General features: G+C 41.6%; 1 protein-coding gene across 4 annotated transcripts in view; it reads right to left on the bottom strand.

Moving 5' to 3' along the window:
* Positions 1-23,329, bottom strand: part of ZNF318 (zinc finger protein 318) — a 46,165-nt gene extending 22,836 nt beyond the window's left edge. For 2 of the 4 annotated variants that reach the window (XR_008298593.1, XM_053222769.1), the window contains exons 1-7: positions 22,539-23,329; positions 19,867-20,018; positions 13,188-13,827; positions 10,777-12,219; positions 9,005-9,104; positions 6,805-7,109; positions 1,766-1,969 (exon numbers count right to left, since the gene is read on the bottom strand). Coding sequence is in view for 3 of the 4 variants with exons in the window: in XM_053222769.1 (XP_053078744.1) it covers positions 1,766-1,969; positions 6,805-7,109; positions 9,005-9,104; positions 10,777-12,219; positions 13,188-13,827; positions 19,867-20,018; positions 22,539-22,994 (3,300 nt within the window). In the remaining variant the exon portion in view is untranslated. Of the gene's footprint in view, positions 1-133; positions 253-1,206; positions 1,307-1,765; positions 1,970-6,804; positions 7,110-9,004; positions 9,105-10,776; positions 12,220-13,187; positions 13,828-19,866; positions 20,019-22,538 lie in introns of all 4 variants that reach the window. The other 2 variants (XM_027057696.2, XM_027057697.2) reach the window with 2 other exon arrangements.
* Between the last annotated feature and the right edge of the window lie 2,961 nt (positions 23,330-26,290).

The following is a 26,290-nucleotide window of genomic DNA, read 5'->3' as shown; positions in this document are numbered from 1 at the left end:
ACTGACAAGAACTTCCTAGAGATTACACGGAATTTGAAGTACTAACAACTTTTTCTGGCTCTGAAGTGGTTTGACAAAGTCAAAAGGATTACTGGAGAAAGTAGGAAACTCCACAACTACTACAAAGACCAACCTTGTATTTCTCATTGTGTTGGTGACCCTTCACATGTTGCTCTCCGGAAATTGGATCCCCCAAAAATTCCTCACAGAGCTGGCAGTAATATCCAGTGATGGGAATCAGAAACTCAGACCCTGGAAGAAGTAGAAGTCAAGAAAATAAGTCATTCCCACCCAGGACGTCAGTAAAGGAAATCCCACTTCCCTTTGCAGTAAAAAAGTTAATGGTATATAGGACCTTACCCACTTTCCAGTCAGAAGTGGCATTTAGATGAATCCAAATGGCACAGTTTTCCCAATTTAAAGCTTCAACTCAGGACCTCTAGCCCTTCTACCTCTTGGGAACACTAACTGGTTAATTCAGGAGTTTTCTGTGCCAGACTCATTTCTGTTGTTGACTCTCCTCAAACTCCAACTACCACTAAGCATTGAAGGATGCTAGCTCAGTACCATTTGTATGAGGATCTCTCATGTTGGTATTAATGACTCAGGAATCTACCTTCTATAGATCTAAAGGATGGAGCAGCGTTGACTACTTACAAAGGTAAGAAATTGAGAAGTAAAAAGACAAAAGAAACTTTCTACTTCTCAACTTATCCCCAAAAACAACTATTCAAAAATATTTTCTAGTTCCTAGTTGAAAAGGCAGTTAAATTACCATACCTTTTACTGTTCTTTATTTACGTGGACTCTAAATAAATGAGATTTTAGTGCATAAGTCAGTGACGAAAAAAAGTATACATATATTAAAAAAAATTTTTTTTAAGTAGGCTCCATGCCCAACATGGGGACTGAACGCATAACCCTGAGATCAAGAGCTGCATGCTCTACCAACTGAGCCAGTAGTATGTGGTATGTATATGTAACATGTGTTAGAATTTTGGCCATATGAGTAGAGAGCATTCTTGTCTTACAGATCTCTATTTCTTTAGACTCTAGTACACTGTTTTGCACATAGAAGGCATTCTTACACCGTTGTTAACAAAACAGTTATGTCTCATCCTATGCTGCTTCCTAGTACCTAGTTCAGGGACACCTCTTCTTTGGCTAAATGTAAGGAAACTACAAGTGGAGCCAGGGGGAACATACCTTTTGCAGGAACAGTTATCTTGTCAGTACGTTTTACAGCATCTTGCTTGGCCTCACTCTGGGTCTTTGAAGCCCAAGGTCTGTTGTAGGGATCCAGTGTCTATTTGCAAGAGGCAGAGGTGCTCACATAACAGCACTAAAACTCAATGACCCCTTTTCTTTCCTTTTTCTCCCCCACACCAGGGGGGACCAGAAGCCCCCAGGTACCCACCCCCACCCTCTCTGCGAACTGTTTAAACGGAAATCACCTGTGGAAAAGGTAAACACATGTTAGAGCAAGTACTAGCAATAGATAAAATGAAACAAATAATCAGGTACTCAAGGAATCAAAAGAGGCAGAAGCCTCACTTACACTTGTCATGGTGTTTAGTTACAGGCAGGTCCCCTGGACTGAGCCCTGGGGATGGTGTCTCCTTTGTTGGTATCTCTTGGCTCTTCAGATTGGGGCTCCTGCCCATATGAGAATGTTTCATTTTCCAGCTTTGTAATGCAGATGGGGGTATAGACGTTTGAGGGGAAGGAGGGCGAGAATGGAAAGAACAGTGGGCATGATACCTACCTGTGTGTGCTTCTTATTGTGCATATGAGTGAAGAAGTCAAACATGGTCCCACAGATGGTGTTGCAGTCTTTGCACCAGTGATTGCCAGCATCATAATACTCATAGGCAGCAATGGGCTGATCAGAATGCTTAGTAGCTGGCTGGAGGCTCTCAGCAGGCTTGGGGCTCTTAGTATGGGAATTCTCACTGTTTATTTTGGATTCCTAGAGGGAAAACACCTGCACTCAGAAGGAATTCAAGGTAGTCTAGACCTGTCTTCTCTCAGAAAAAGCAAGCAGCTTACCACTATAATAGATACAGGGCCATATGACCGTATTTCCAGGGCCTAAATCTATATAAACCAGGGAAAACCCGAGAAATCTGTCTGCAAGGCTCAAACAGAACTAGACTCCATAGTGCTGCCTTACCAGGGAGAATACATCATAATGGCAATATACTTACTTATGTATCCCAAAATATTTAGAAAAATACTCAATATTATGGAAACACTGGCTGCCTCTGGAGAAGGAAGTAGAGAACAAAGATGGACAGGAGTCTTTTTATTATATACCCTTTGGTAGATGTTGAATGTGTTCTCTATGCAATTAAATATGTTAAATTTAAAAATCATAATGACAACTATGAAGAAAAGAAAAAACAATATGGAAAAGGTAACTGACAGGTTAAGCAAATGCAGAAAACAAGTCAAATTCACATCCAGGGACACAAAACTGGAGAGCAGGGTGGGCACTGTGCACAGATAAAGCAGACAGTCATCTACATGGAATGACTTAAAAGAATCTGGGTAAAATATTTCAAACTGCCTAAAATACCATCTTTAGAATTTAACACCTTTGAGTTAATGTGAATCCTCTTTTAAAACATATCAACTCCCCAGATTAAGTTATCAGTAATAAATACTTTAATATGAATTCATGTGTCAGCAAGCTGGGAATAAGGTACTTAGGAAGTGAGAATCTTGGTTAATGTTGAGGAGTGAGGCACAGAAAAAAATAATTTGGAACACAGGGAGGGTAAGTATGAATGAGGAGACAAGGTCAGAGAACTAGGCACATGGGTTAGTAGGGAGAGGAAGATAGGCTGGAGAAAGAGAAACAATTAGGACTTCAAAGAGAATCTTTCCTTATTAGAGTCTTATTCAAGAGTCACTAAAGAGGGGTGCCTGGGTGACTCAGCTGGTTAACCATCTGACTTTGACTTAGGTCATGATCTCCTGGTTTGTGGGTTCAAGCCCCTCATTGGGCTCACTGCTGTCAGCGCAGAGCCCACTTCAGATCTTCTGTCCCCTTCTCTCTATACCTCCCCTGCTTGTGTTTCTCTTTCTCTCTCTCAAAAATAAATGAACATTTAAAAAACTTTTTAAAAAAAGAGTCACTAAAGAAATCACACCCAGCAGGTAAGGGATGGGTTCGTGTATACACTGCTGGCAAGTACTGACTGGCGCTATCTTTCTGAAAAATAATCTAGGAATACATATTACATATCTCAAAATTCTTCATACCCTTTGACCTAGCAATTCTACTCCTTGACATTTATCCAAAGTAAATGATTTTGTCAAACAGGAGGTGATTTGACTGGTTAAATAAATTTTGGTATCCATACAATAATTTCAAATTAAGGTCATTTAAAATATTATAAGGGCACCTGGGTGGCTCAGTCACTTAGGAGTCCAACTCTTGATTTCAGCTTGGGTCATGATCTCATGGTTCATGAGATCGAGCCCCGTGCAGGGCTCTGCATTGACAGCACGGAGTCTGCTTAGGATTCTCTCTCTTCCTCTCTCTCTGCCCCCCTCGCCACAATTAAATAAACTGTAAGAAAATATTTTAAAAATAAATTATAGAAATCTACTTATTAACATGGCAAGATGTTCATGATATACTGAAAAAGCAAGTAACTAAATATATTTGAATAATCAAAAAGGACACAATGTCAAATATCATCTTACCCAAACAACTTTCTGTAACTACTCATATTCCTTTATCCTGTTTTCTTTTCTTTTTTTTTTTTTTTTTTAGGCATTTATCATCACCTAACCTGTACTTGCTTTTGTATTATCTTTTTCTATTTCATGAGAGTTAGGACCTTGTCTATATAGTTCATTGCTATACTTCCCTCTATCTAAAATAGTGCCTGTCACTTTCTTGGGAGATCAATAAATATCTGTTTAATGAATTATAAACAGAAAATGAATAGCTGGAATAATATACACCAAGGTATTAATGACAGTTGTCTCTGGCTAGATGAATTGTGGACTTGTGTGTGTGTTTATTTTTATGAAATGAATAGAAAGAAAACCTCAAGCCAGCTATGCATTTTAAAGTGAGGCAAAAACAGAAAAAATACCAACCAGAGGAAGGAACAACATTCCTTACTACTGAAATGAATACTGACTTGTAACATATCCATATTAGCTTCAGTGAAAATGAAGCCAAATTCAAATCAAGATGACAGGCCATCATGGGGCTGGTGCATAAATGGACCCCAAACGATGTATAAGTCAACTATAAAGGGTCAGAACTTTTAAGTTCTTCTCCCATCAAAGGCCCTGAACTCAATGACCCTGGTATAAAAAAGAGCATAGTCCTACCTGGTTGAAAAGAGGACTCTCCCAGGAAGGCATAGAAAAATTAGAGCTTGGACGATAGAGGATACAGAATATCCTCTTCTCTACCTCCCCAACATTAACTGAGCACCTACTATGCCCTAGACAAAGTGGATACCATGGGAAACACAAAGATAAATGAGTTTTACTCTTTTATTCTCAGGAAGTTCTTACTTAGTGGAAGAGACAGGCGTGATAACAGACATGATCTTAATTAAGTTTTAAATAAGATAGAATGAAATAAATCTTATACAGTAACCAAAATACATTATGAGAGAGCTCACTACATATTTAATATATTAAAGAAGGGGTGGGGTGAGGCACCTGAGTGGCTCACTTGGTTAAACGTCCGATTTCGGCTCAGGTCATGATTTCATGGTTCATGGGTTCAAGCCCTGTGTCAGGCTCTGTCTTGACAGCTTAGAGCCTGGAGCCTACTTCAGATTCTGTATCTCCCTTTCTTTCTGCCCCTCCCCTGCTCACGCTCTGTCTCCTCCTCTCTCTGCCCTTCCCTTGCTCACTCTCTCTTGCTCTCAAAATGATTAAACATTTTAAAAAATAATTTTTAAAAGTTTATTTTATTTATTTCGAGAGAGAACATGAGTGTGCACACAGGGAAGGGGCAGAGAGAGAGAGAGGGAGGGAGACAGAGAATCCCAAGCAGGCTCTGCCCTGTCAGTATGGAGCCTGATGCATGGCTCAAACTCACAAACCATGAGATCATGACCTGAGCTGAAACCAAGATACAGCCGCTTAACCGACTGAGCCATCCAGGCGCCCCAAAAGTTTATTTACTTTGAGAGAGCGTGCATGTGAGCAGGGAAAGGGCAGAGAGAGAGAATCCCAAGCAGGCTCTGTGCTGTCAGCATAGGGTCTAATACAGGGCTCTATCCCACAACCCTAGGATCATGATCTAAAACCAAGAGTCAGACACTCAACCAAATGAGCCACACAGGTGCCCCAGCCAGTATGAAATTATAATGAGCAAGGGAAAAAAGAAGCATGAAATGAGGCTGAAGAGGTAGGTAAGGGAGTATTACAATCACTGGCTTATACTTGGAGAAAGGATTAAGAGTATAGCCATATAAGCAAAAATTGAAGGTGGCTTAAACTTGGATGGAAACAAAGATGGTGAGATGGATGAAACGGAGATTTACTTTGCAGGGAGAACTGAAAGAATCTGGCATTGATTTTGTATGGAGCAGTTAAGGAAAAGCAGCACTAAGAAAGCTTTTCAGGTTGTTGGCATGAAAACTCTTGGACACTGGGGCCCTTGAGATGGGTTAACAATGAAGGCAGAAAAGAGGGAGGTTGAGCACATCATTAGTTTGTTTAGTTTAGTTTAGTTTAGGGTATGTTGACTTTGAAGTGTCTATGAGACAATGAAGTAGAAATGGTGAGTAAACCATTGGACCTCAGGTTTGGATCTCACCAGACTCCTTTGAGTTAGAATATAAAACTAGAAGTTGTCAGCATGGTATTTCAGCATAGACCTGGATGAAATGACCTAGGGAAAAAGCAGAATTCTGGAGAACTGGGCTATGACTGATTCCTGAAGAACTAAAATATTTAAATATCAGGCAAAACACAATAGGCAGCAAAGGAGACTAAGCAGCAGCAGCCAGCATACTACGAAGAAAAGAAATGTGAGAGAAGCCAAGGGAAGAAAGCATTTTTAGAGAGAGTGCTTCCCTGTATTAAATACTGCTTTGAGAACTAAAATGTATTCACTGGCTATGCAGCATGGTGGTGACCCTGTTGTTAACCATGAACCCACAAAATGGAATACATAAGTTACAAGAAGATTAGAAGCCAGGCTGGAGTGGGTTAAGCAATAAAGGCTAAAGCAAGAACATGGGGGGCCCTGAATGCTGAGGGTTTGGGATTCTATTCTGTGGGCAATGAGAGCTGCTAAAATTCTGAAGTAGATGGGGCGCCTGGGTGGCGCAGTCGGTTAGGCGTCCGACTTCAGCCAGGTCGTGATCTCGCGGTCCGTGAGTTCGAGCCCCGCGTCAGGCTCTGGGCTGATGGCTCAGAGCCTGGAGCCTGTTTCTGATTCTGTGTCTCCCTCTCTCTCTGCCCCTCCCCCATTCATGCTCTATCTCTCTCTGTCCCAAAAATAAATAAACGTTGAAAAAAAAAAAAAATTCTGAAGTAGAGTCCCGTTGTCTGACCTATGCTTTACAAAAATAACTTCAACAAGAGTAAGAACAGGTTGGAAAAGGAATCTAAGAAAATGGTTAGAAGGCTTCTTTAGGAGCCCATGGAAATAAAAGATAAAACAGAAACAGAAAGGAGCACCTGGCTGGCTCAGTCAGTAGATCATGTAACTCTTGATCTTATTGTTATGAGACTGAGCCCCACACTGGGCATGGAGCCTACTTAAAATTTAAAAAAAATTTTTTTAAAGAAATGGAAAAGTTGAATTGTTACCTTGCTATTTGAAGAGGAGCTTAAGGTTGATGACACTTTTTCTGGGCTCTTAGATTTTTCTGCTTTCCCAGCCTTCTCTGTAGTCTCTTTACTGTCATTTGAAGACTTTTGGGATTTATCCAAAATGTTTATTCCCAAGATCTGAGCCACTTTGTCCAGTTCGGACTGCTTTTTTTCTGCCTCTTCTGCTTCTTGTCGAAGTTCTGCAATGTCCTTCATGATGTTATCCTGAAGCCGACTCACCTCCACCAGGAGTGGGTCTTTGTGGCCATCCTTCTCCCTTCGTTTCTTGCGCAGCATTTCTCCTGAGCAGACGAATGTCAAAAGAAAGAAACACAAGGAAAGTAAGACAGGTCATTTTTCTGTCACAAGTAGTAATCTCCCAAGAGTCTATGGTCAGAAAATCTTTTCCCTTACAACTTCCCTTTATAAAGGCAAGAAAGACTCTCCTATCACATGGGCTAGTTTAGGTGAAGCTTCTATGGAGGTAAAGGATGAGTGATTACATTATCTCTTATGTAGGAGTTATTAGCTAAGGATCTACAAGCAGGCTTCAGGAGATCCATGAATCCCCAAAATGGTATATATAAGTTTATGTGCGTTTGTCTTTATGTTGTTAACTATGAATCCAGTGACGGTCTTCTTCAGAGAACCAAGGAATTATTCAGAGGGCGAAAAGAATTCAGTTACATATTTGACTTTATCTGATTTAAGGACCCTTTACCAGTACCTACACTGAGTGTTAGGTTTTGCCTCAGGTTCACCTAATGTTCTCTCCTATTCCAAACAGAAGGTCCTCATGAAATAATCTTCACAGGATTAATAACTAAATTTCTTATCCATAAACAGTCCAAATCCAAACAGAAGAAAGTGTATCTTCTCTCACTCTCTATTATTCCAAGCTGTCATCAAGCTGTAATATTTAGAAGCCTTATTATGTTCTTTCCTCAGTGTGCATGTGAATTCCTAAAGGCACAGATGAAGAGATGGAATCAAGAGGCATCATGGAACATCTTTTTGTGCAAAAAATAAGGAAGTACTTAAAAAATGATGGAGACATATCAAAGGACACAGGAGACCCTTCAAGGGCTCCCACTGGCCAAATCTGGGGCAATTTGGGCATGAAAATAAATGACAGTATATAATTATAACTTGTTAAATGAAGAATCCATGACTTCACACCAATATAAATGACCAAGAGATGGGAGAGGAGGGATGGGTAGGAAGCTCTTCATCCTAGTAGAAAGCCAACTAATAAAGGTAGAAGGAATAATGAGATTAGAAAATCACTATTTAACAACCATCATAACAAATGATTTAGGCAAGAATCACCAATGAATGCTCAACTAGTGAGAGGAAATTTGAGGACTGACTAAACATTTACACAGTCTAGAAGTATCTCTCCTATAAGTTACTAATTATAAAGGGTAAAATAATAACTTTGCAGCAAAGAAATTCCTGAAGACACCATCTTAACCAAGTGATCAAAGTTGATATCACCAGTAATGGGACAAATTAATACATGATACAAACTCAGCATCACTTCTGTGATGCTCTTGTCAAAAATGTATAACCTAAATTTAATCATAAGGAAACATCAGACAAACCAAAATTAAAGGACATTCTATAAATATGTGACTTCATTTCTACAATGTCAATGTCATGAACTATAAAGATCCAAGAAATGTTATAGGAAAAAAAAAAGAGTGAAAGAAATGACAACTGAATGCAACGTATAATTTTCCATTTTCTTTTGCTTTAGGGCATTATTAGGACAGCTAGTGAAATATAAATAAGATCAGTAGACTAGTAGTACACTATGGTTAATTTCCTAATTTTGATAAGTGTACTATGGTTATACAAATGAATGCTTTATTGTTAGGAGATACACAATGAAGTTATTTAGGAGTTGAAGGAGTATCGTATATAAAACTTAAAGAACTCAGGAAAAATCACACACATACACAGATTGAGAGGAAAAAAAGGATATAGAAAATATGGTAAAATGCTAATAATCATGGAGAATATCTGAGAATTTTTACACTATTACTGCAACTTTTTATGAGTCTAATTAAGCCAAATTTTTTAAAAAGTGAGGCTTCAGATCACTGAACTTATCTGAGAGTCCCCACAGTTCTCCATTTGGGTCTCCTACTCAAGTTACTACAAAAAGGCACTTATGCACAGGAATGTCTGATACCTTGTTGTTTATGAAGCCGCTCCAATTCAGTCCTGAGGTAGTACATCTTTTTTTGGCGAGCTTCCCGGTCACTCTTTAGCTTTTCCCTCTCTTCAATAACCTGCAAAGTACATAATAGTGTCCTTCAGCCTCCATCATTCTCCTTTTCTACTACTCTCTTCTGTAAGTCCTCATGCCAGATGATACCTGAATCCAAGGACCCAAATGTCTACACAGAGAAGTTCTGACTTTATAGCAAAGTTGGTATTTCATTCTGATCCAAATTCCAGAGTAGAATTATCCTCTTCAGAACTACATTGCCCAGAAAGCATTATTTTTATGCAGGAAGCACTGTACTATTAATGTTAACCTAAAGGCACTGACAGCAACTATTAGACAGTGGTTCTGAGCTCAAAGGGAACCATCAAGAAGTGAACTAATGAGTGTTACAGGTGACACATTGTGTTAGTTGTATTACATACATCAATTTATTTAATCCTCATGACATTATCCTTGTTTTACAGTAAGAAAACTGAGGTTGTGAAAGATAAAGTAACATATCCAAGGTCATACAGTAAGAAGATTTAAAATCCAGGTATATTAGATAGATAGATAGATAGATAGATAGATAGATAAAATCCAGGTATATATAGCCTAAAGCACACATTTCAACTGTATTACTACTAGTTGATGGAAAAAACAAATATAGTTTGTATATAATGGACTAGTGTGGAAAACCTGTATATTATCAGCCCTGACTTAAGTGCTAGGTTCTTGAAGGGGAAGTAAAAGGAAAGCACTCAATCTCCAAACAGTGTCTGTACAGTCTCAGGTTTTGTCTATATTGAACCTTTCCCTCCTCTTTTCCAAAAGACTTCAACAGAACAAAAGACTGAAGCTCAGAGTATCTAAATGCAATAAAAAATTAAGAGGTGATTTTTGTTTTCTCAAGAATCAGCTAAATTTCTTTTAAACTGGAAAAAAATTGACCCTCTAATTTTTCCTTTCCTTCTTTTTCTTTAGGTTTTAATTACTTTATTAGCAAACCAAATTTAATATATTACATTTTTACGCTCCTAAACAAAGTGAGTCATTAGTTACTAAGGACCTTTACGTTAAGAATACGCATTAATTTTTCCATTTGAAATTCTGCTATTCTGTATTCCTCATCCCTAATTTTTACCTGCTATTTTAAAATATCTAGAATTATTACATCATTACCCCAGCCAGTTCCCTTCTTATACCTGAGAACCCAATGAACTTTGTAGTATAAAAACTACTGTTTTTTTTAAGTGTCAAAAAATATGTTGTATTCTTGGACTCTAAAACAAACCAGAAAAAGCAAAGCTGATTTTTTAATTACCAAGCAACAACCAGGTATTAGCTTTTAACCCACATAATCACTACAGGAAATGGATCCAAAATTCACTAAGATGAAAACACATTTACTGATCGTCCTTCACCCAATCCAATTTTGGTTCCTCACTCCCTGACGAGGTCATATTGAAAACTTCAAGGCTCTCAACTCCTACCCATAGTATTCTAAGGCCAATAATTCTGATAGAGAAATAAACTTAAAAAAGAAGTCAAGAAATCACAGTGGGACCTAGGGCTAGAATTTAGTTTAGTCCTAATGAGAAAATGTGAGAAAAACAGAGGGAGTATATACATTACTTAGAGTGAGGACAGCAGCCTCCAAAAACTTAAAAGGGCCTTACACCCTCTGAAAGGCAAATACCAATTTATGTTAAAATAGAAGACTCAGGCACAGGATGCTCAAAGCTAATATTCACCTTCTGCTTCTGGGAAGCACGGTTCTTCTCATCAGAGATCTTCTCCGGATTATATCTTATGAGTGATGGGATGGACACCTGGACAGGCACTTGAGCAGTAGGAATTGAGCCTAGCACTGACTCCTCCTGCTTGGGCTCATCAGGAGTCACAGTGGGGATCACACGGAGATTGGGACGGCTACGAGTAGGCTGTTTGGTAACTGGCATTACCCTGTGTGGTTCAGGTAGAGAGTGGTTTGATGGTTGAGAGGCAGGGTACATGGGCCACCTGGAGGCTGCATATGCCATGTAGTGCCTATAGGCATCAAAGGAAGCAGGGGGAATGGCAGGTCCCTGATAGTTAGGAGGTATCCGAGCTGCAGCAAACTGAGAGGCCCTTGGCATATGAAACTGTGATAAAGAAGCAGGATGTGGAAGTCTAATTGGGGCAGATGGGGCTGATGGTAACATGCATCTGACTGCCACAGATGACTGAAACCCACTGCCAACCACCTCTGGTCCTGCAATATGACCCACTGAATGGTCAGACTTTAGGAATGGGGGGCTGTTTTTTGTGAGCAGGTAAGGGTCTACAGGGGAGACTGGATGTGGATGGGACACCTCTGGGGAGTGGGTATTGCTATGGTGTGCCTCTCTGCTCTCCAGTCTGTGAGGCTCTGAGGAGTGTCGATCAGCTGAGAAATGGTGGTCAACTGAGGAACAGCGTTCTGCTGAAAAGTGCCGGTCAACTGATGGACGGCGGTCAGCAGAGGAACGTGATGGTTTCTTGCCATGAAGTCGTTCCTGAGTGCGTGCGGCCAGTTTACTAATCTCTGCTACCCCAATATCCAGCCCTATGGTCTTGAGCAAGTCATGAATCTTGGCATATTCTGGATTGGTGTCTTCTATCGATTCTAGTTTTACAGCTGGAGCTGAAGAGGGCAGGGAGCTTGCCTTCTGTCTCATGACTTCATTCTCAGAGCTCCCAAGGGGCTTTGGTGGAGATTCTGCCTTTAAATCCTCTTCTTCGTCCCCATAGAGAAATTTCTCCTCATCCTCAATGTCAGGGAAACTACGGCGCCTTTTTTCCTGTGTACTGGTAGAATCTGCCAACATGCTCAAAATGCGGGAAAAACCACTGCCATCCTGGCTAGCTCTCTCATGGGGCAGCAAGAAGTCTGTGTGTCGTTCAGGCCCCTCAGGCTTCATATTCAATTTTTCCTTGTGGCACAGAAAACTTCCAAACTTCTCTCTGAGAGGACTGTTGTCTTTGGGCATCCCAGGGAGGGGACCCCATTGATAGAGGTTGCCCTGAGGTTCTTTCAAGGTAGTCTCTACCATAGTCCCCTTGTTTTCAATTTCTGATGCAAAAGCAGCAATAGCACCACTTAGTGGAAGAGATGGGTGACCAGAGTAGATAGGGTGATCCTGGCTGGGGCTGGTATTGCTGGAAAAACTCTCAAGCTGTAAAGACAGACACAACTGATTTAGCCTCTATGTAGAATCTCAGAAAACTAGTGACTGAGACAAATACTTAAATAGTTGGTTCTTCTTGAATAAATAGGGGGATGCTAAGTATGAATGAAAGGGAGGTACAGTATCCTTAGGCAGGTTCAAGATTTGGGTCTCCATCTCTCCAGATGCTTCTGCTGTAGCAAGGGGAAACACGAAATAAAGTAGATTGGCATGAATCTTTACTTTTGCCCATTTCTTGTACTCCTTACCAAGCAATACGAATTCAAAAGGATTTTAGAGATATACTCTAGCTTACTTGTTTTTTTTCTATGGGTCCCTCAAAGGGGGGGGGGGGACATATAAAAGTGGAGCCACTTTGAAGTGAGATAAGGAAACTCTGAAACCTAACTGATCAACCTCCCCTTGCTTCCTTACATGCCCTTAGGTACTTCTTCAGAAACTTTTAGCTCCTAGGAGAATAGCTAAAAACTAGCGTTCATGCTTGACCATCTTTTCAAAGATGAGGAAAAAACATCAGGGCCCAGTAACTTGTCTAAAAATCACACAGCATGTAGTGGCAGTGGGATCAGAATCAGAATCACTTGGTTTCTGGTCTAGTGCCTAGTGTCTACTCATAAATCTTTTCTCTAAAGAGAAATGAGGAAAATTCAGATCATCTACTCTCTTCGCCCTTCAAGCTTCACTTCCAAGAAACCCATATTCAAAGATTCCTTGAGGGCTATCCAATTTAGAGAAAAAAACTTTCAATAAATACTCTCCAAAATGTTTACTTAGCCTAATATATGACAATAGAAGCCCTCCACTGATGCATTATGAGGCCTACAGTTTACTCTGGAGAATCTTGGAAGATACTATATTACAAAGATACCATTAGGGACACAACCTTCAGGAAAGTAACTGAGTTTTAAGATATTAGAGGGACAAGTAAGAGATTCTAGCAGAAATGCAGCAGTGACCTGAATGGAAGGCTCCATGTCCACCTCAATCCGTTTCTTCAGAATTGACTTCTTGGGCATAGCGGATACTTCCTCAGGGCGATGTAAAGAATACCCTGGCTCTGATGTTGTTAGGACACCTGATAGTCCAGGAATAGAACAGCTAGTGTCACCACCATCAACTCCCACTAGCTCCTGACTCAAGCTCCTACTTCGTTCTTCCTCTTCTTCTCGTTTTCGCCTGGCAAGGTCCAGCTCTCGAAACTCAGGATCTAGAAACCTAGGGCTTGGGCTTCGTCTACGCTGTCGATAGTTGCGGGTCCCTGATGAAAAACCTGAGTGATCACCGCCCATGCCATGTATCTTCTCTGTGTCATCATAACGGGGCCGTTTGGCCTCCCGGCTCCTTTCCTCAGGTCGTACAGAGTAGGAGCCTTTGAGTTTATCTCTATTCCGCTCTGTTCCCCGCAACAGCTCATCATGACAACTGATATGGGGACTATAATCAGAACGATGCAAGAAAGTTTCTCTTGTCCGGTAGTCCTCATCAAGTTGTCCCAAGAAGGGACTAAGAGGTCCCTCCTCCCGAGAAATATATCGTTCAAGACCTCGAGGGCACTGGGAACTTCGAGTGAAGACTGAATCATCAGTCAGGTCATCCCTGAGGAAAGAGACAAGCATCAGTGAATACAATGGACTTGGAAAGAGCAAGAGCAAACAAGCCTCTAAGAGGCTGACATTCAGCAAGGGGGCTACAGAATGCTTAGGACAAAAGACAAAAATCATGAAATCCAAGAACAAATCTATGGAACATTTCTTCTCCCTTTCCCCTGGGCACAAGCAGCTTCAATCTCTAACCAAAGGGAACTATTACTATCTATCTAGACAGAACTTTTAGGCTAATCTCTTTGACTAGACTTTGGGGATGCAGAATATCACGAGAGGGTCTGGGAGATGTGAAAACATCACTACCAGACTACAAAAAGTGTGGGTTACACAATTCCACGCTAGTTTAAATTCTAGCTCTTTGCTATCAAAAGTGTGGTCTCAATTAGCAGCATGAGTATTACCTAGGAACTTTTTAGAAATGTGGATCTCAAGCTCCATCCAGGCCTACTGATTCAGAAACTGCATTATTTTAATAAGAGCTTCAGATGATTTGTATGTACTTTTAAATGTGAGAAATGGGAGCACCTGGCTGGGTGGCTAGGTCAGTTAAGCATCCAACTCTTGATTTTGGCTCAGGTCATGATCTCATGGTTCGTGAGATCAAGCCCTGCACTGGCTCTGGTGCTGGGTGGGGTGCCTGCTTAAGATTCTCTCTCTTCCTCTCCCTCTGCAACCCCCTCTCAAAAAAATTAATCCATAAATGAAATGTGAGAACTATCAGGCCAGGTCAATAGTTTTCAAGCTGTGTTCTACAGAGACTCTTAAGAGTGCTTAGGAGATGCCTAAAGGAAGGACATGCTAAGAAAACAGAGCCTGCATGGCTCTGGGCCTTCCACCTCACTGAAATCATACTGGCCCCAACTTTTACTGTTTGTAATGTAAGGTTCTGTATAATATACCATTTGGAAAAGAAGTATTTCACCGTGGGGAAGATTTTTTTTTTAAACTACTGAGCTACCTAATTGGCACGATTTTCTCACAAGTTTTAGAAGATTCTCCAATGCTCTGTTTTGCTAGGTCACGTATTAAAAACCATAAAATCCCTTTACAGCCTGTTTTGTTCTCTCTTTTCTACTTTGCTTGGATATCCACAAGCACTCTGCTAATCCTGGGTCTACGAAAGAGTATGGAATGATTTGGCTCACTATATATTTTTATTTTCATAGAAATAAAATGGTCTTTAAAAAAAAAGAAATAAAATGGTCTTGGACCCTTGTGGCACAAAGATAAAAATACAGGATGGGACACCTGTCCTTTCAGCTCAGAGCTCTTTATCACACAAAATCGTCCTAATCTTTTTGGGTACTATGGTCACAGAGTTTCTACTGTCCAAAAAAGAAAATTTCTGATTCAATCATAGATAGAAATAAAGATCCTCCAGCACTCTAACTTTTAAGTAATCTGAATGAAACATTTACATGTCATGGCACCTGGGTGGCTCAGTTGGTTAAGCATCCAACTCTTGATTTCAGCTCAGGTCATGATCTCACAGTTCATGAGCTCAAGCCCTGCATTGGGCACTGTGCTGACAGTGCAGAGCCTGCTTGGGATTCTCTGTCTTGCTTTCTCTCACCACCCACCCCCCGCCAACTCCTGCTTGCACGTGTGCTCTCAAAAATAAACATTTTTTAAAAATGTATGTGTCATTCACACTCCACTCACATTGGTGTTTTCTAGTTTCTAGTATGTACTTTTGTGTTTTGTAGAGTTTCTGAGAAATAACTTTTCTTTGATTTTGTTTTTTTTTTAGTTGCTTTCTCTGGGACTGAGCAGAACATCAAAGAGTTGCCTTTTCTAGAACTTTGTTCAAAGTTTTAGACCTGGGTAACAGCTATAAATAATTTTACGAAAGACTACCATAGATAACTTTATCACTTCCTCTAAAAGAATGCCACCCATGAGAATCCAGGTTCCTGTTACCCACCTCCTCCCCAAGAATCTGGGGAATTTTGAGGTCTCGATATAGTATAAAATAGGAAAAATGGGAATGAACCAAGGATGATCTCTGAAATCAAACATAACTAGAGTAATATATTTTACTCTATGGGTTTGTCAGCCATGAACACGCCTATTTCCAGGGAGGAAATGTCCATGAGCCACTCTATTACTACAACACCATCTACCATGAAAAAGTCTCTGATTGTATTAGTGTAGAGGAAAAAACACAGGCTCCATGGGGAGTGGCAAATTCATCCATACTTCCATGTTCAGCTCCCCACTAGAACTATTACATATCACCACCAAATGGCATACTAGCTCAAGATCTAATCTAGCACTAAATATCAAGAAGCTAGAAATAATGAGATGACTCCCAGACAGTATCAATCCAGACTTGTAACCTTCAGCAAAAGAAGGCAAAAACAACACAATGAAAAAAGGTATGTTAACAGTTAAAAGAATAAACAAACTATCATATGTATATCATGCATATATATCATGCAATACAGAAATCATTGATTTCTATACAGGCAGAAATCAAGATGCTTATTAGAAGCTCATGTCTTCCTTCCCCAGGTCTCCCAAAGGATAAGAGAAAGAACTGGCTACGGTAAAAGTGAGCCCTAAAAAGGGTCCCATCCTCTGTAGCTTAGAATAGTCCAGGGACAGACTCTCTCTGAAAGTTTTAGTTAAGTCCAACTCTTGTCTAAGGTTTTAAATAATGTATAAGGTCTATCTATTTAAAAAACTGACAGGGTGCCTAGGTGGCTCAGCCAGTTAAGCATCCGACTTTGGCTCAGGTCATGATCTCATGGTTTGTGAGTTCAAGCCCCTCATCAGGTTCTCTACTGACAGTGCATAGCCTGCCTGGGATTCTCACTTTCTCTCTCACTCAAAAATGAATAAATAAACTTTAAAAATAAATAAATAAGTAATTGATTGTTGGATTGCTGGATGGGTACATGGGGGCTCACTGTATTTTTCTACTTTTTTTTTTTTTTTTTTAAGCTACTCATGAATTGGTCAGCATCTCATCTAGCAAGTAGATGGGAGCTCCCTCTCTGTACTTTTGTATTTATGAATTGCATTAAACAAGTAAAAAAACATATAACATATACCCACATAAAACTTTGTACACCAATGTTCACAGCAGCATTATTCACAATAGCCAAATAGTGGAAACAACCCAAATTTATCCATCCAATCATCTCTGATGAATGCATAAACAAAACACATACAATGAAATATTATTGGTAACAAAAAGAAATGAAGTACTATTATATGCTACAACATGAATGAATCTTGAAAACATTATGCTAAGTGAAAGAGGCTAGTCACAAAGGACCATATATTGTATGATTCTATTTATATGAAATGTCCAGAACAGGCAAATCTATAGACAGAAAATAGATTAGCAATAAGCTATCGCATGTGGGGGGGGGGGGGGGTAACTAATAGCTAAGAGTGCAGGTAATAAAACTTTTCTAAAATTAATCGTAGTAGTGGATGCACAACTCTGTGAACTCAGTGACTAAAAGTCACTGAACTGCACACATTTTTTTTTTTTTAAATAGGTTCCATGCCCAGCATGGAGCCCAGTGCAGGGCCTAAACTCACAACCCTGAGCTCAAGACCTGAGCTGAGATCAACAGCTGCTTAACAGACTGAGCCATCCAGGCACCCCTGAACCATACACTTTAAATGGGTGAATTTTACGGTATGTGAATTATGGCTCAATAAAGCTGTTAAAAAATGTATATGATTAAGAAAAAGAAGAAGAAAAAAGACCCTGTAGAGTCCAAACTTCCCATTCTTCTGCTCTGATTCCCTAAAATGCCTGAAGAAAGCTCTTTGCTTCCGTCTTTTCCCTAAGGCAAATCAGAAAGAAAAAATTCTGCTCCTTCAACCTAAGTCAGGGCAAGGAAGAGTTAAGATAAGAATTTTGTGAACGGAACGTGCAGACTACTTTGTTAACAGGGTAAACTGAACTCACATCCACAAGTCTTTAGAAGCTTAAATTAGAGCACGTGCTCTCTCTCTCTCTCTCTTTCAAAATAAATAAACTTTACAAAAAAAAAAATAAATAAGGGAAGAGAAAGATTATCAGGGTCCTAGGAAAAGTTTATTTTTAAAAATTTTAAGTAATCTCTACACCCACAACCTGGCGTTCGAACTTAACACCCCCAGGAACAAGAGTCCCTGGGAATGAAAGTGGCATGCCCTAGTGACTTAGCTAACCACGTATCGCCAGGAAAAAAATGTAAAGCATCTACATACAAAGGATGGAAATGGCCTGTTTCATTAGCTGAACTGGATACACTGTCAGGGGACATCATGAGAACGCCAGTGGTCCTATGGCCTGGTATTACTGGACAGTAATTATCCACACAAACCATATAGAGAAAAAATACAGGGGACAAAACAATATAAAGAATGGGTTGCTACCTCCTTTTATTATTATTTTTTTCCTTAAGTAATCTCTATGCCCAATGTGGGGCTTGAACTCATGACCCCAAGATCAAGAGTTGCATGCTCTACCAACTGAGGCGCCCCCGATAGCTCCTTTTAGAACCTTAGTCTCATTTTCTCTAAAACAGACTTGTCTCTCTGAAACACATGATTCTGGGAAGACAATTACTATCCCAAACTCCCTAAAAGGCAATTTTTAATTTTTACTACTTAAAAAAGGACAATTCACTATCTGAAGCACACGTGCATAACGAAGCTTATAGAAAGGGAGGTGACAAGAGGAAATGCTATAGTTATCTCAAAACCTTAACAAGGAAGGAAGAGAGTCACACCTGGCACCACCTACTCAATCATTTCCCAAAATAGAAGTAGCCAGAAGGGCAAGGGCTTTTGCCTCAATTAAGGGATACAGTCACATAACTTAAAGCCCTATGTTCAGAAGTTTCTTTTTTTAAATATATTTTTTAATGTTTTTAGTTTTTTTTGAGAGAGAGATAGAGCATAAGTGGGGGAGGGGCATAGAGAGAGGAGACAGAATCTGAAGCAGGCTCCAGGCTCTGAGCTGTCAGCACAGAGCCAGATGGGGGACTCAAACTCGTGAATCACAAAATCATGACCTGAGCCCAAGTCGGACGCTTAACCTACTGAGCCACCCAGGTGCCCCATGAAATTTCTGTCATATGACACAGAACTCTCCTGCCTTGGTGTGCCACATCAAATTGCCACTGGAGCTTTGAAGTAAATATCACCAAAGAGTAACACTGGTCTTCAGACTTCCTGCCCAGCCGTCCCCCACCTGTCTGCCTATGCTCAGTGTACCACTACATGGACAGTCTCAGTTTGAAAGAATATTACATTGACTTGTTGCTACTGCTAATCATTTGTGAAAACTCCCAATATGCTGGGCAGAGACCACAACAGACATGGTTCCCAGCTCTCAGAAAGCACTTTCCCTGTACTCCCATTCTTATTTATTTACTTTTGTGAGGTGAAAAACACCTAATGTGATTAGTTAACTTCCCACGTGGTGATGTTCCTAATACCTAAGATCTACATTTAATACTCTGTGGAGTGTATTTGTCTGCCCTCAGCATTCAATAGTTGTAAAAACTGAAATTAAACATTTTTAAAGAGCTTTAACTTTTCTACTAACGCTTAATATACTTAATATACTGAATTTAGATACATGTTAGATATGAATTTATCTAAAACCTTTCTGAATCTATATTTCAGCCTGACCAAGCTGAAAACGCCATTTAAAAAAGATTTCCTATTTTGTCCAGAACTTTCTTTTGTAGAAAGGATCCTAGTTCCAGTACTTTAGAATCCTTACCATCTCAATTGTTTACGTTTATGTCCTGTTTATGTCCCCTCAGCCTTCCCCTTTCTAGATGGACCAGGATGACATTCTAAAGTCTTTTCTTCTATGTAATTCTTTCAGCAACAGAGTCTACGTCAATACACTCTTCCCACTTAGAAAGCCTTTTCCAATGCTATACTTTGTACTGGACACAGGGTGTAACTTCAGTGCTGGCACCACTCTTTCAAATACATTATTCAGAAAAAAGCAACTTTTCTAGCTTCAAGCACTATTATAGTGTGCCCTACCCCAAATGAAGCCTACCTGTCCACGTCCTCCAGATTATCCACTGGTGACCCCAGTCGATCACTAAGCCGCCGCCGTTCTGGTATGCCAACACAGAAATGGTCATTGCCAACAGTGATTCTTAAGCTCTGTTCCAAAGAAGAGTCAGAACGCAGACCAGGAGAGCGTCTCTACAAAAGTAAAAGATAATGTAATATTCTATAGGATCAAGACATCCCTATACCCAAAAATGTACTCCTCGGAGGTCATAAAATTGTCACCCAAAAAGGAGAGAAATGACTATGGTAAGATACTACTCCAAAAATAAAGCATGTTTTTAAAAATTATCATTTTCTTAGATGAAAGACCACACTTCCAAGCCTCCCAATCAGAGACCTCTCATTCTTTCATTTACTAGTACTGGGCATGGGACTAAAAGAGTAAATCGAGTCTGTTCTCAGAATCTATACATTTCTGGTGAAGTAAACAAATAACAGGTTTTGTGTGTTTTTTAAAGTACTTCTGATAGCAGTAAATGCTATAATGTCATTAAAAAGTGGTAATATGAAAGAGATTAGAGAAAAGGAACTACTTCAGATAGGATGGTTAAAGACGGCTTTTTCTGAGGTGATATTATTTAACCTGACCCTTGACTGATGAGATGTCAGCCTTGCAAACAGATGGAAGTATGTTTCTGGCAAAAAGAACAAGCTGTGGAATGAGCTTAGCATGTTCTGAGTAACAGAAAGACAGCCAGTGTGACTGTAGCAAAGTGACAGAAGACAGGAAATTTGGATTTTATTCTTAGTGTAGTAATAAACCACAGAAGGAGTTCAAGCGTTAGAGTGATATGATCTGACTACATTCTTCCTCCAGATGCTTGCATTGCTCCTACTCTCATCTCATTCAAGTCTTTATTGAAGTCACCTTCCCAAGCCTTCCTTGGCTACCCTATTAAAAATGAATTCCTTTCTGTTTTTGTTTTTACTTAGTACTTAATCCCATTTAATATGCCAAAATATTTTACTTCTCTTATTGCCTGACTCCCCCTGGTAGAATATAAGCTCTACAAGGGCAGGGGTTTTTGACCGTTCACTGTTGTATCCCCAGTGCCCAGAACAGTGCCTAGTATGGTAGATGTTGAATAAATACTTCTCAATTGTATAAAATGAAGATTAACAAAAATTATCTTGATTGCTAGGTACAGAATAAACTAGGTGGTAACAAGAATGGAATGTAAAGGAAACTAAGGCAATAATCCACTCAAAAGGCAATAGGGCTTAGACTAATGGCAGGTGGACAGTTTGGGGGATGTATCTTGGAGGCAGAGCTGACATGTTGACACATGGAGTGAATCTGACAGCTTAGACTTGGGAGAAGGGAAACCATCACTATTTCTGGCTGAGCAATGGGTGATGTCACTGACTTGAGAAGAAAAGCTTGGAGCATTGAAGAAAAGGGAGGCTGTGGGAACTAGTATTCAATTTTCTTTGCTTCCTCTGTAGAACTTCTTGCTTCCTCAGACTATAGCTGCTCAGCTGTGAAAATCTTAACATAGTGACAAGTCAATTCACCTAAGACCAGAGTACCTAGAGCACATCAATACTCTTAGAGAGCCAGCAGAGAAAACAGAAACTTTGTCATGGGGTTTTTTAAAAAAAAATTGATGAACTGAAAATAAAAACAAATTCCAAAACACCAGTCTCAGGCCAGAGGCAGTTACGGTGAGAGGTCAATATTATGTCTAAACTTCTACCTTTTTTAAAAAAGATTTTATTTTTAAAGTAGTCTCTCCACCCAATGTGGGACTTGAACTCATGACCCTGAGATCAAGAGCCCTATGCTCTACAAACCCAGCCAGCCAGGTGCTCCTAAACTGAACTTCTTAACCTCATGTCCCATCCCTTTAGCAAGGAAACATAACCGTTAAAATTATGGATGGTGGGAACCGGGTACGCATGGACTGAATCACAGCTACACGGCTTCTTAGTTGTATGACATTTTTTAAAGTTGCTCAAACCTCTCTGGATATCTCAGCTATTCAATAAGGCAAAATTTTAACTTCCTCGCCTCAAAGGGTTGTGAGTGTTCAAAGGGAATGTGTAAATGAAGGTCGAAGCATAATCCTGCCACATAACTCAATAAGTGGTGGTACTTATTAATGACTGTGGGTATGCACAGTTCATTTCGGAGTAGCGCCAATTTGCTAACAGTTCACACTCTAGGTGTCTTCGCTGATGAGGTTTAGGCAACCCTAACTGGCCACAAAGACATTTCAGCTTCTTTTCTAAGATCCACGGGGCAGCTCAGGTCTAAGGGGATACCAAACCACGCAACTCTGAGGGAAACATCGACTACTGAACAAGTCCCAGGCACACAGTTTGGAGGACATTCCCCTCGCCCTGGCAAACTTTTCCGCATCTCACCCAGAGTGAGACAAACAGCCTATTCCTGAAATGATGCACTGCCTCCCGAACCAGGCGCCCGTCTGGGTCCCGAGTCCGTTATTGTGTAAAGCGGCTCCCAGGGCTGACGGGAACCTCCAGGTTCGGACGTCGCCAAGGGAGCCCGAGGGGGGGTGGAGGGCCTTCGATCCCGGGACTCTGGCCTGGAGGCCTTGGGGCGCCTGTGCTGCGGGCGTTTCTGAAAGCGGGAAGCCCGGGCGAGGGAGCTAGGGTATAGAGGGAGTCCCGGTCGAGGGGTGGGATTACCCGGCTGCCGCTGTCGCCTGGATGGTCTCCACGGCCGTCCCGGGCGAAGTCCGCGCGGGACTCCCCGCGGCTGCTGCCTCGGAAACCGGCCGGGCCCGGCGGGAAGAGTCGTCGGCCCCGCGGCGGCGACGGGGAGCCGCGACGCGCCCGCGGCGGGGAGGGGGAAACGCGACGACCCCGCGGCGGGGACGGCGAGGCCCGGCGGCCGCGGGGCGGGGACGGGGAGCCACGGCGACCCCGCGGCGGGGACGGCGAGGCCCGTCGGCCGCGGTGCCCTGAGGGCGAGCGGGGACGGCGAGCCGGGTTCCGAGACGAGGAGGAGCTGGAGGGCAGCGGCGAGGTGCGGCGAGCCGGGCCTGAGGAGGAGCCGGAGCTGCGGCCGGTGCGCGGGCCGCCCCCGCCGCTCTCTTTAGGCCGGTGCGAAGAGACGGAGGAGCGGGCGCCGCTGCGGTACATGGCTCCGGCAGCAGCAGCCACGGCGGCAGCTCCGACCGGGGGGCGCCCTGGACGCGGGGCCCCAGCGCGCCGCCGCAGCTGCAGCCACGGCCGCCACGCGCCGCCCCCGCAGCCGGAGCCGCCCCCTCCCCTCGGCCCCGCGCCGCCGCTGGGGCCGGCCGAGCGCGCGGCCGCTGCTGGCGGTTGGAAGCGCGAGCACGCGTCCGACACACCCCCCCGCCCTCCGGGGCTCCCCGCTCCTCCACTCAGGGAGCGGCCACAAGAGCCTGAAGTGGGGAGGAGCGCAGAAGCCCGAGCGAGGCAGGGCGAGGGGAGGGGAAGCGGACGCGCGACCTGCGCCCCGTACGCTCCGCCTCCGAACCTGCAAGATGGCGGCGGCTGAGCCGCCCACTTCCCCGTCCCCCGGCGACCACGTGACTTAGGGCGCCTCCGCGCAGTTAGGCCCCGGCGGAAGAGGGGATTAGCGGGAGCTGAACTGGCTTTCCTGGGGTTGCTCGAAGCGTGGGGTGACATCTGGTAGCATCTTCGCCCTTCTCCTGTCCCCCAACCCTGTTACTTTATGTGGGAACGATAAGTGGTTATAAGTGATGGGAATATAAATAAACCCAAAACGGTAGGTATGGAGAAGGTTATGGCACGTAGTGACCACCAACGCCCCGGACCCCACAGAAGACGCATCATTTTACTTTCCATTTTATCTGATCTCTGTCGATTGAAGTTGGGGACGGAGAAATGCGGAATGGGGACGGGTTTGGGGGGCGAGAGTCAAATCCAAAGCAGACATCAGAGTAAATTGTTCTTTCAACCAGAATACATACGGTCATGGGGAAGGTCTCATTGCCCAGGGGTCCATATCATGACAGGAAGACTGGAGAGTTTTTTGAGCGATTCAGATCCTCCAATCTATGACCAGAATTTTCCTGGACACCTGACTGTAGTAGTCCCCAGTCTCAGGGCCTGCATACTTAATACAAAAGTGAAGAAGTCAACACATGAAAGAAGAAAAACCATGGTCAAAACAGAAAAAAAAGTTGACCTTAACCAAACTCTTCCAAACAAAACAATGCTTTGACAGTTTTCATCTATCAGCTAGAAACACAAAATGTGAAATTGGTATGAGAATTAGACTTCTGATTCCCAAGCAAAGGCAGAACAAAAAATTTTAAACATGAAAGATTTCTATCTTCTAATTTATATATTACAACATTAAATTTAAAATATATCCAATTTCATGACATTTGCTTATATCATAGCTCTGTAAGAATAAATTTTTTACTAGTTAATTTCTCTTGCACTCAGTTTAGTTCCCTCCTTAACATTACAAGCTTGCTCCCAATAGGCATTTGAATTTTTGATTCCTGACTTTTGGGTTTCATGGCTTAAGGTCTTCATCGTGTCAAGGTTATTAATGTATTCCGCATATTTTTTAACACTTGAATGATTTTGTTTTCCATATTTAGTTTATCTGGGATTTTACGTGTGAATTCCCCCATAATCAATTCATTAAGTTAAAATTTAAAATTACTTTTCACAGATAACCAATTTTATTCAAAACATGAGTTGGGATTACCTGTATAGTGGGAAGTCAGAGTGAGGGAGTGAGTTTCCCAGCTAATGAATGAACCTTGCCAAGTGTTCACCATCCACGACTCCGCCCATTTTCTTTTCTTTTAGTTGTGTAATTTAACAGTAAAGAGATTTTGTTAATGGGATTTCCTTGTGAAAAGAAAACAAAATATCAGTATTGATGATGGAAGTAAAAGAAAGTAAAGCAGTCTGAGAAAGCAATGGCTCTTAACCAGAATATATGAGTTATTCATATATTATTCATTATTCATATTTCATGTATTATTCATTATTATCCATGAGTTCATATTATTCATTATTCTTATATTATAACCATAATATATGAATGTAAGGTTTTTGTACAGTTTAGAACCATATTTCATAATGTGTGCTGTGCAGTAGAGACCTCTACTCAGAGATTTGATTATACCAGCTAAGTAGCATAAAAGACTTGTCAGATTGAAAATGGGGAAAATTCCTGCTCAGACTATAACCTAAGGCCCGTTTTTTTTCAATATATGAAATTTATTGTCAAATTGGTTTCCATACAACACCCAGTGCTCATCCCAAAAGGTGCCCTCTTCAATACCCATCATCCACCCTCCCCTCCCTCCCACCCCCCATCAACCCTCAGTTTGTTCTCAGTTTTTAAGAGTCTCTTATGCTTTGGCTCTCTCCCACTCTAACCTCTTTTTTTTTTTTTTCCCCTTCCCCTCCCCCATGGGTTTCTGTTAACTTTCTCAGGATTCACATAAGAGTGAAACCATATGGTATCTGTCTTTCTCTGTATGGCTTATTTGACTTAGCATCACACTCTCCAGTTCCATCCATGTTGCTACAAAGGGCCATATTTCATTCTTTCTCATTGCTAAGCCCATTTTTTAAAACAATAAACTTTAAAACTGCCTCTGAACAGCAGACAGCCCAGGTAAAATATCATAAGAATGTATAACTGCTTCTATGTATGAAATGTCTCTGAGTTACAAGTCACAAGACACTTAAGCTTAAGTTGTCTTCCAGGAACTAAGAGGCCCACTTTCATCCAGTTCAGACGGGTCAAAACCTTCCTACTGGGCCCGCACAAATCTCCATAGGTGACATTTTGAGGTCAAGGAGCCTGAAATCTCCACCCCCTAATCTTGTCAATACCCCATCTTTGAGCATGTGATATATGAAGAAGCAAGATGATGGACTGTGCCTGCATAGATCAACAATTCCCTGACCTTTATCTCACCCTCTCTAGCTTCCAATCATATCCCCCCACACTGTCCCTAAAATCCCATAAATACTCAAGAGACCTTTTTTTCAGGAAAGGTGATATGAGACCTGTTCTCCGTCTCCACGCTTGGCTGCCTTGTGAATAAATCCCTTTCTCCGCCACATATCTGCAGGTCTCAGTGATTGGCTTCTGTGCATAGGGCAAACTGAACTGGTTAGGTAACAACTGAAGGGTGACAGTCTATGTAAGTTAAATTGCCATATAAAATAGTCCAGAGAAGGGGTGCCTTGCTGGCTCAGTCAGTAGAGCACGTGACTCTCAATCTCAGACTTGTGAGTTCAAGCCCCCATATTGGGCATGGAGCCTACTTTAAAAAAATAAAATAGTCCAGGGAAGATGATTTTAGTCATCCCTGGGTTGGTGAGATTCAGAGATCTGGGAGACTTTAGCAGGGCTTATTGATAGCCCGTGTTTCCTCTCATTTAGGGCACAAAGAAAAGGACATTTTCTT

The sequence above is a fragment of the Acinonyx jubatus genome, chromosome B2 (assembly GCF_027475565.1).
Source record: "Acinonyx jubatus isolate Ajub_Pintada_27869175 chromosome B2, VMU_Ajub_asm_v1.0, whole genome shotgun sequence".
NCBI classification, from domain to species: Eukaryota; Metazoa; Chordata; class Mammalia; order Carnivora; family Felidae; genus Acinonyx; species Acinonyx jubatus.
Note: the sequence above shows the minus strand (reverse complement) of the source record. Positions and strands in the feature narration are given on the sequence as shown.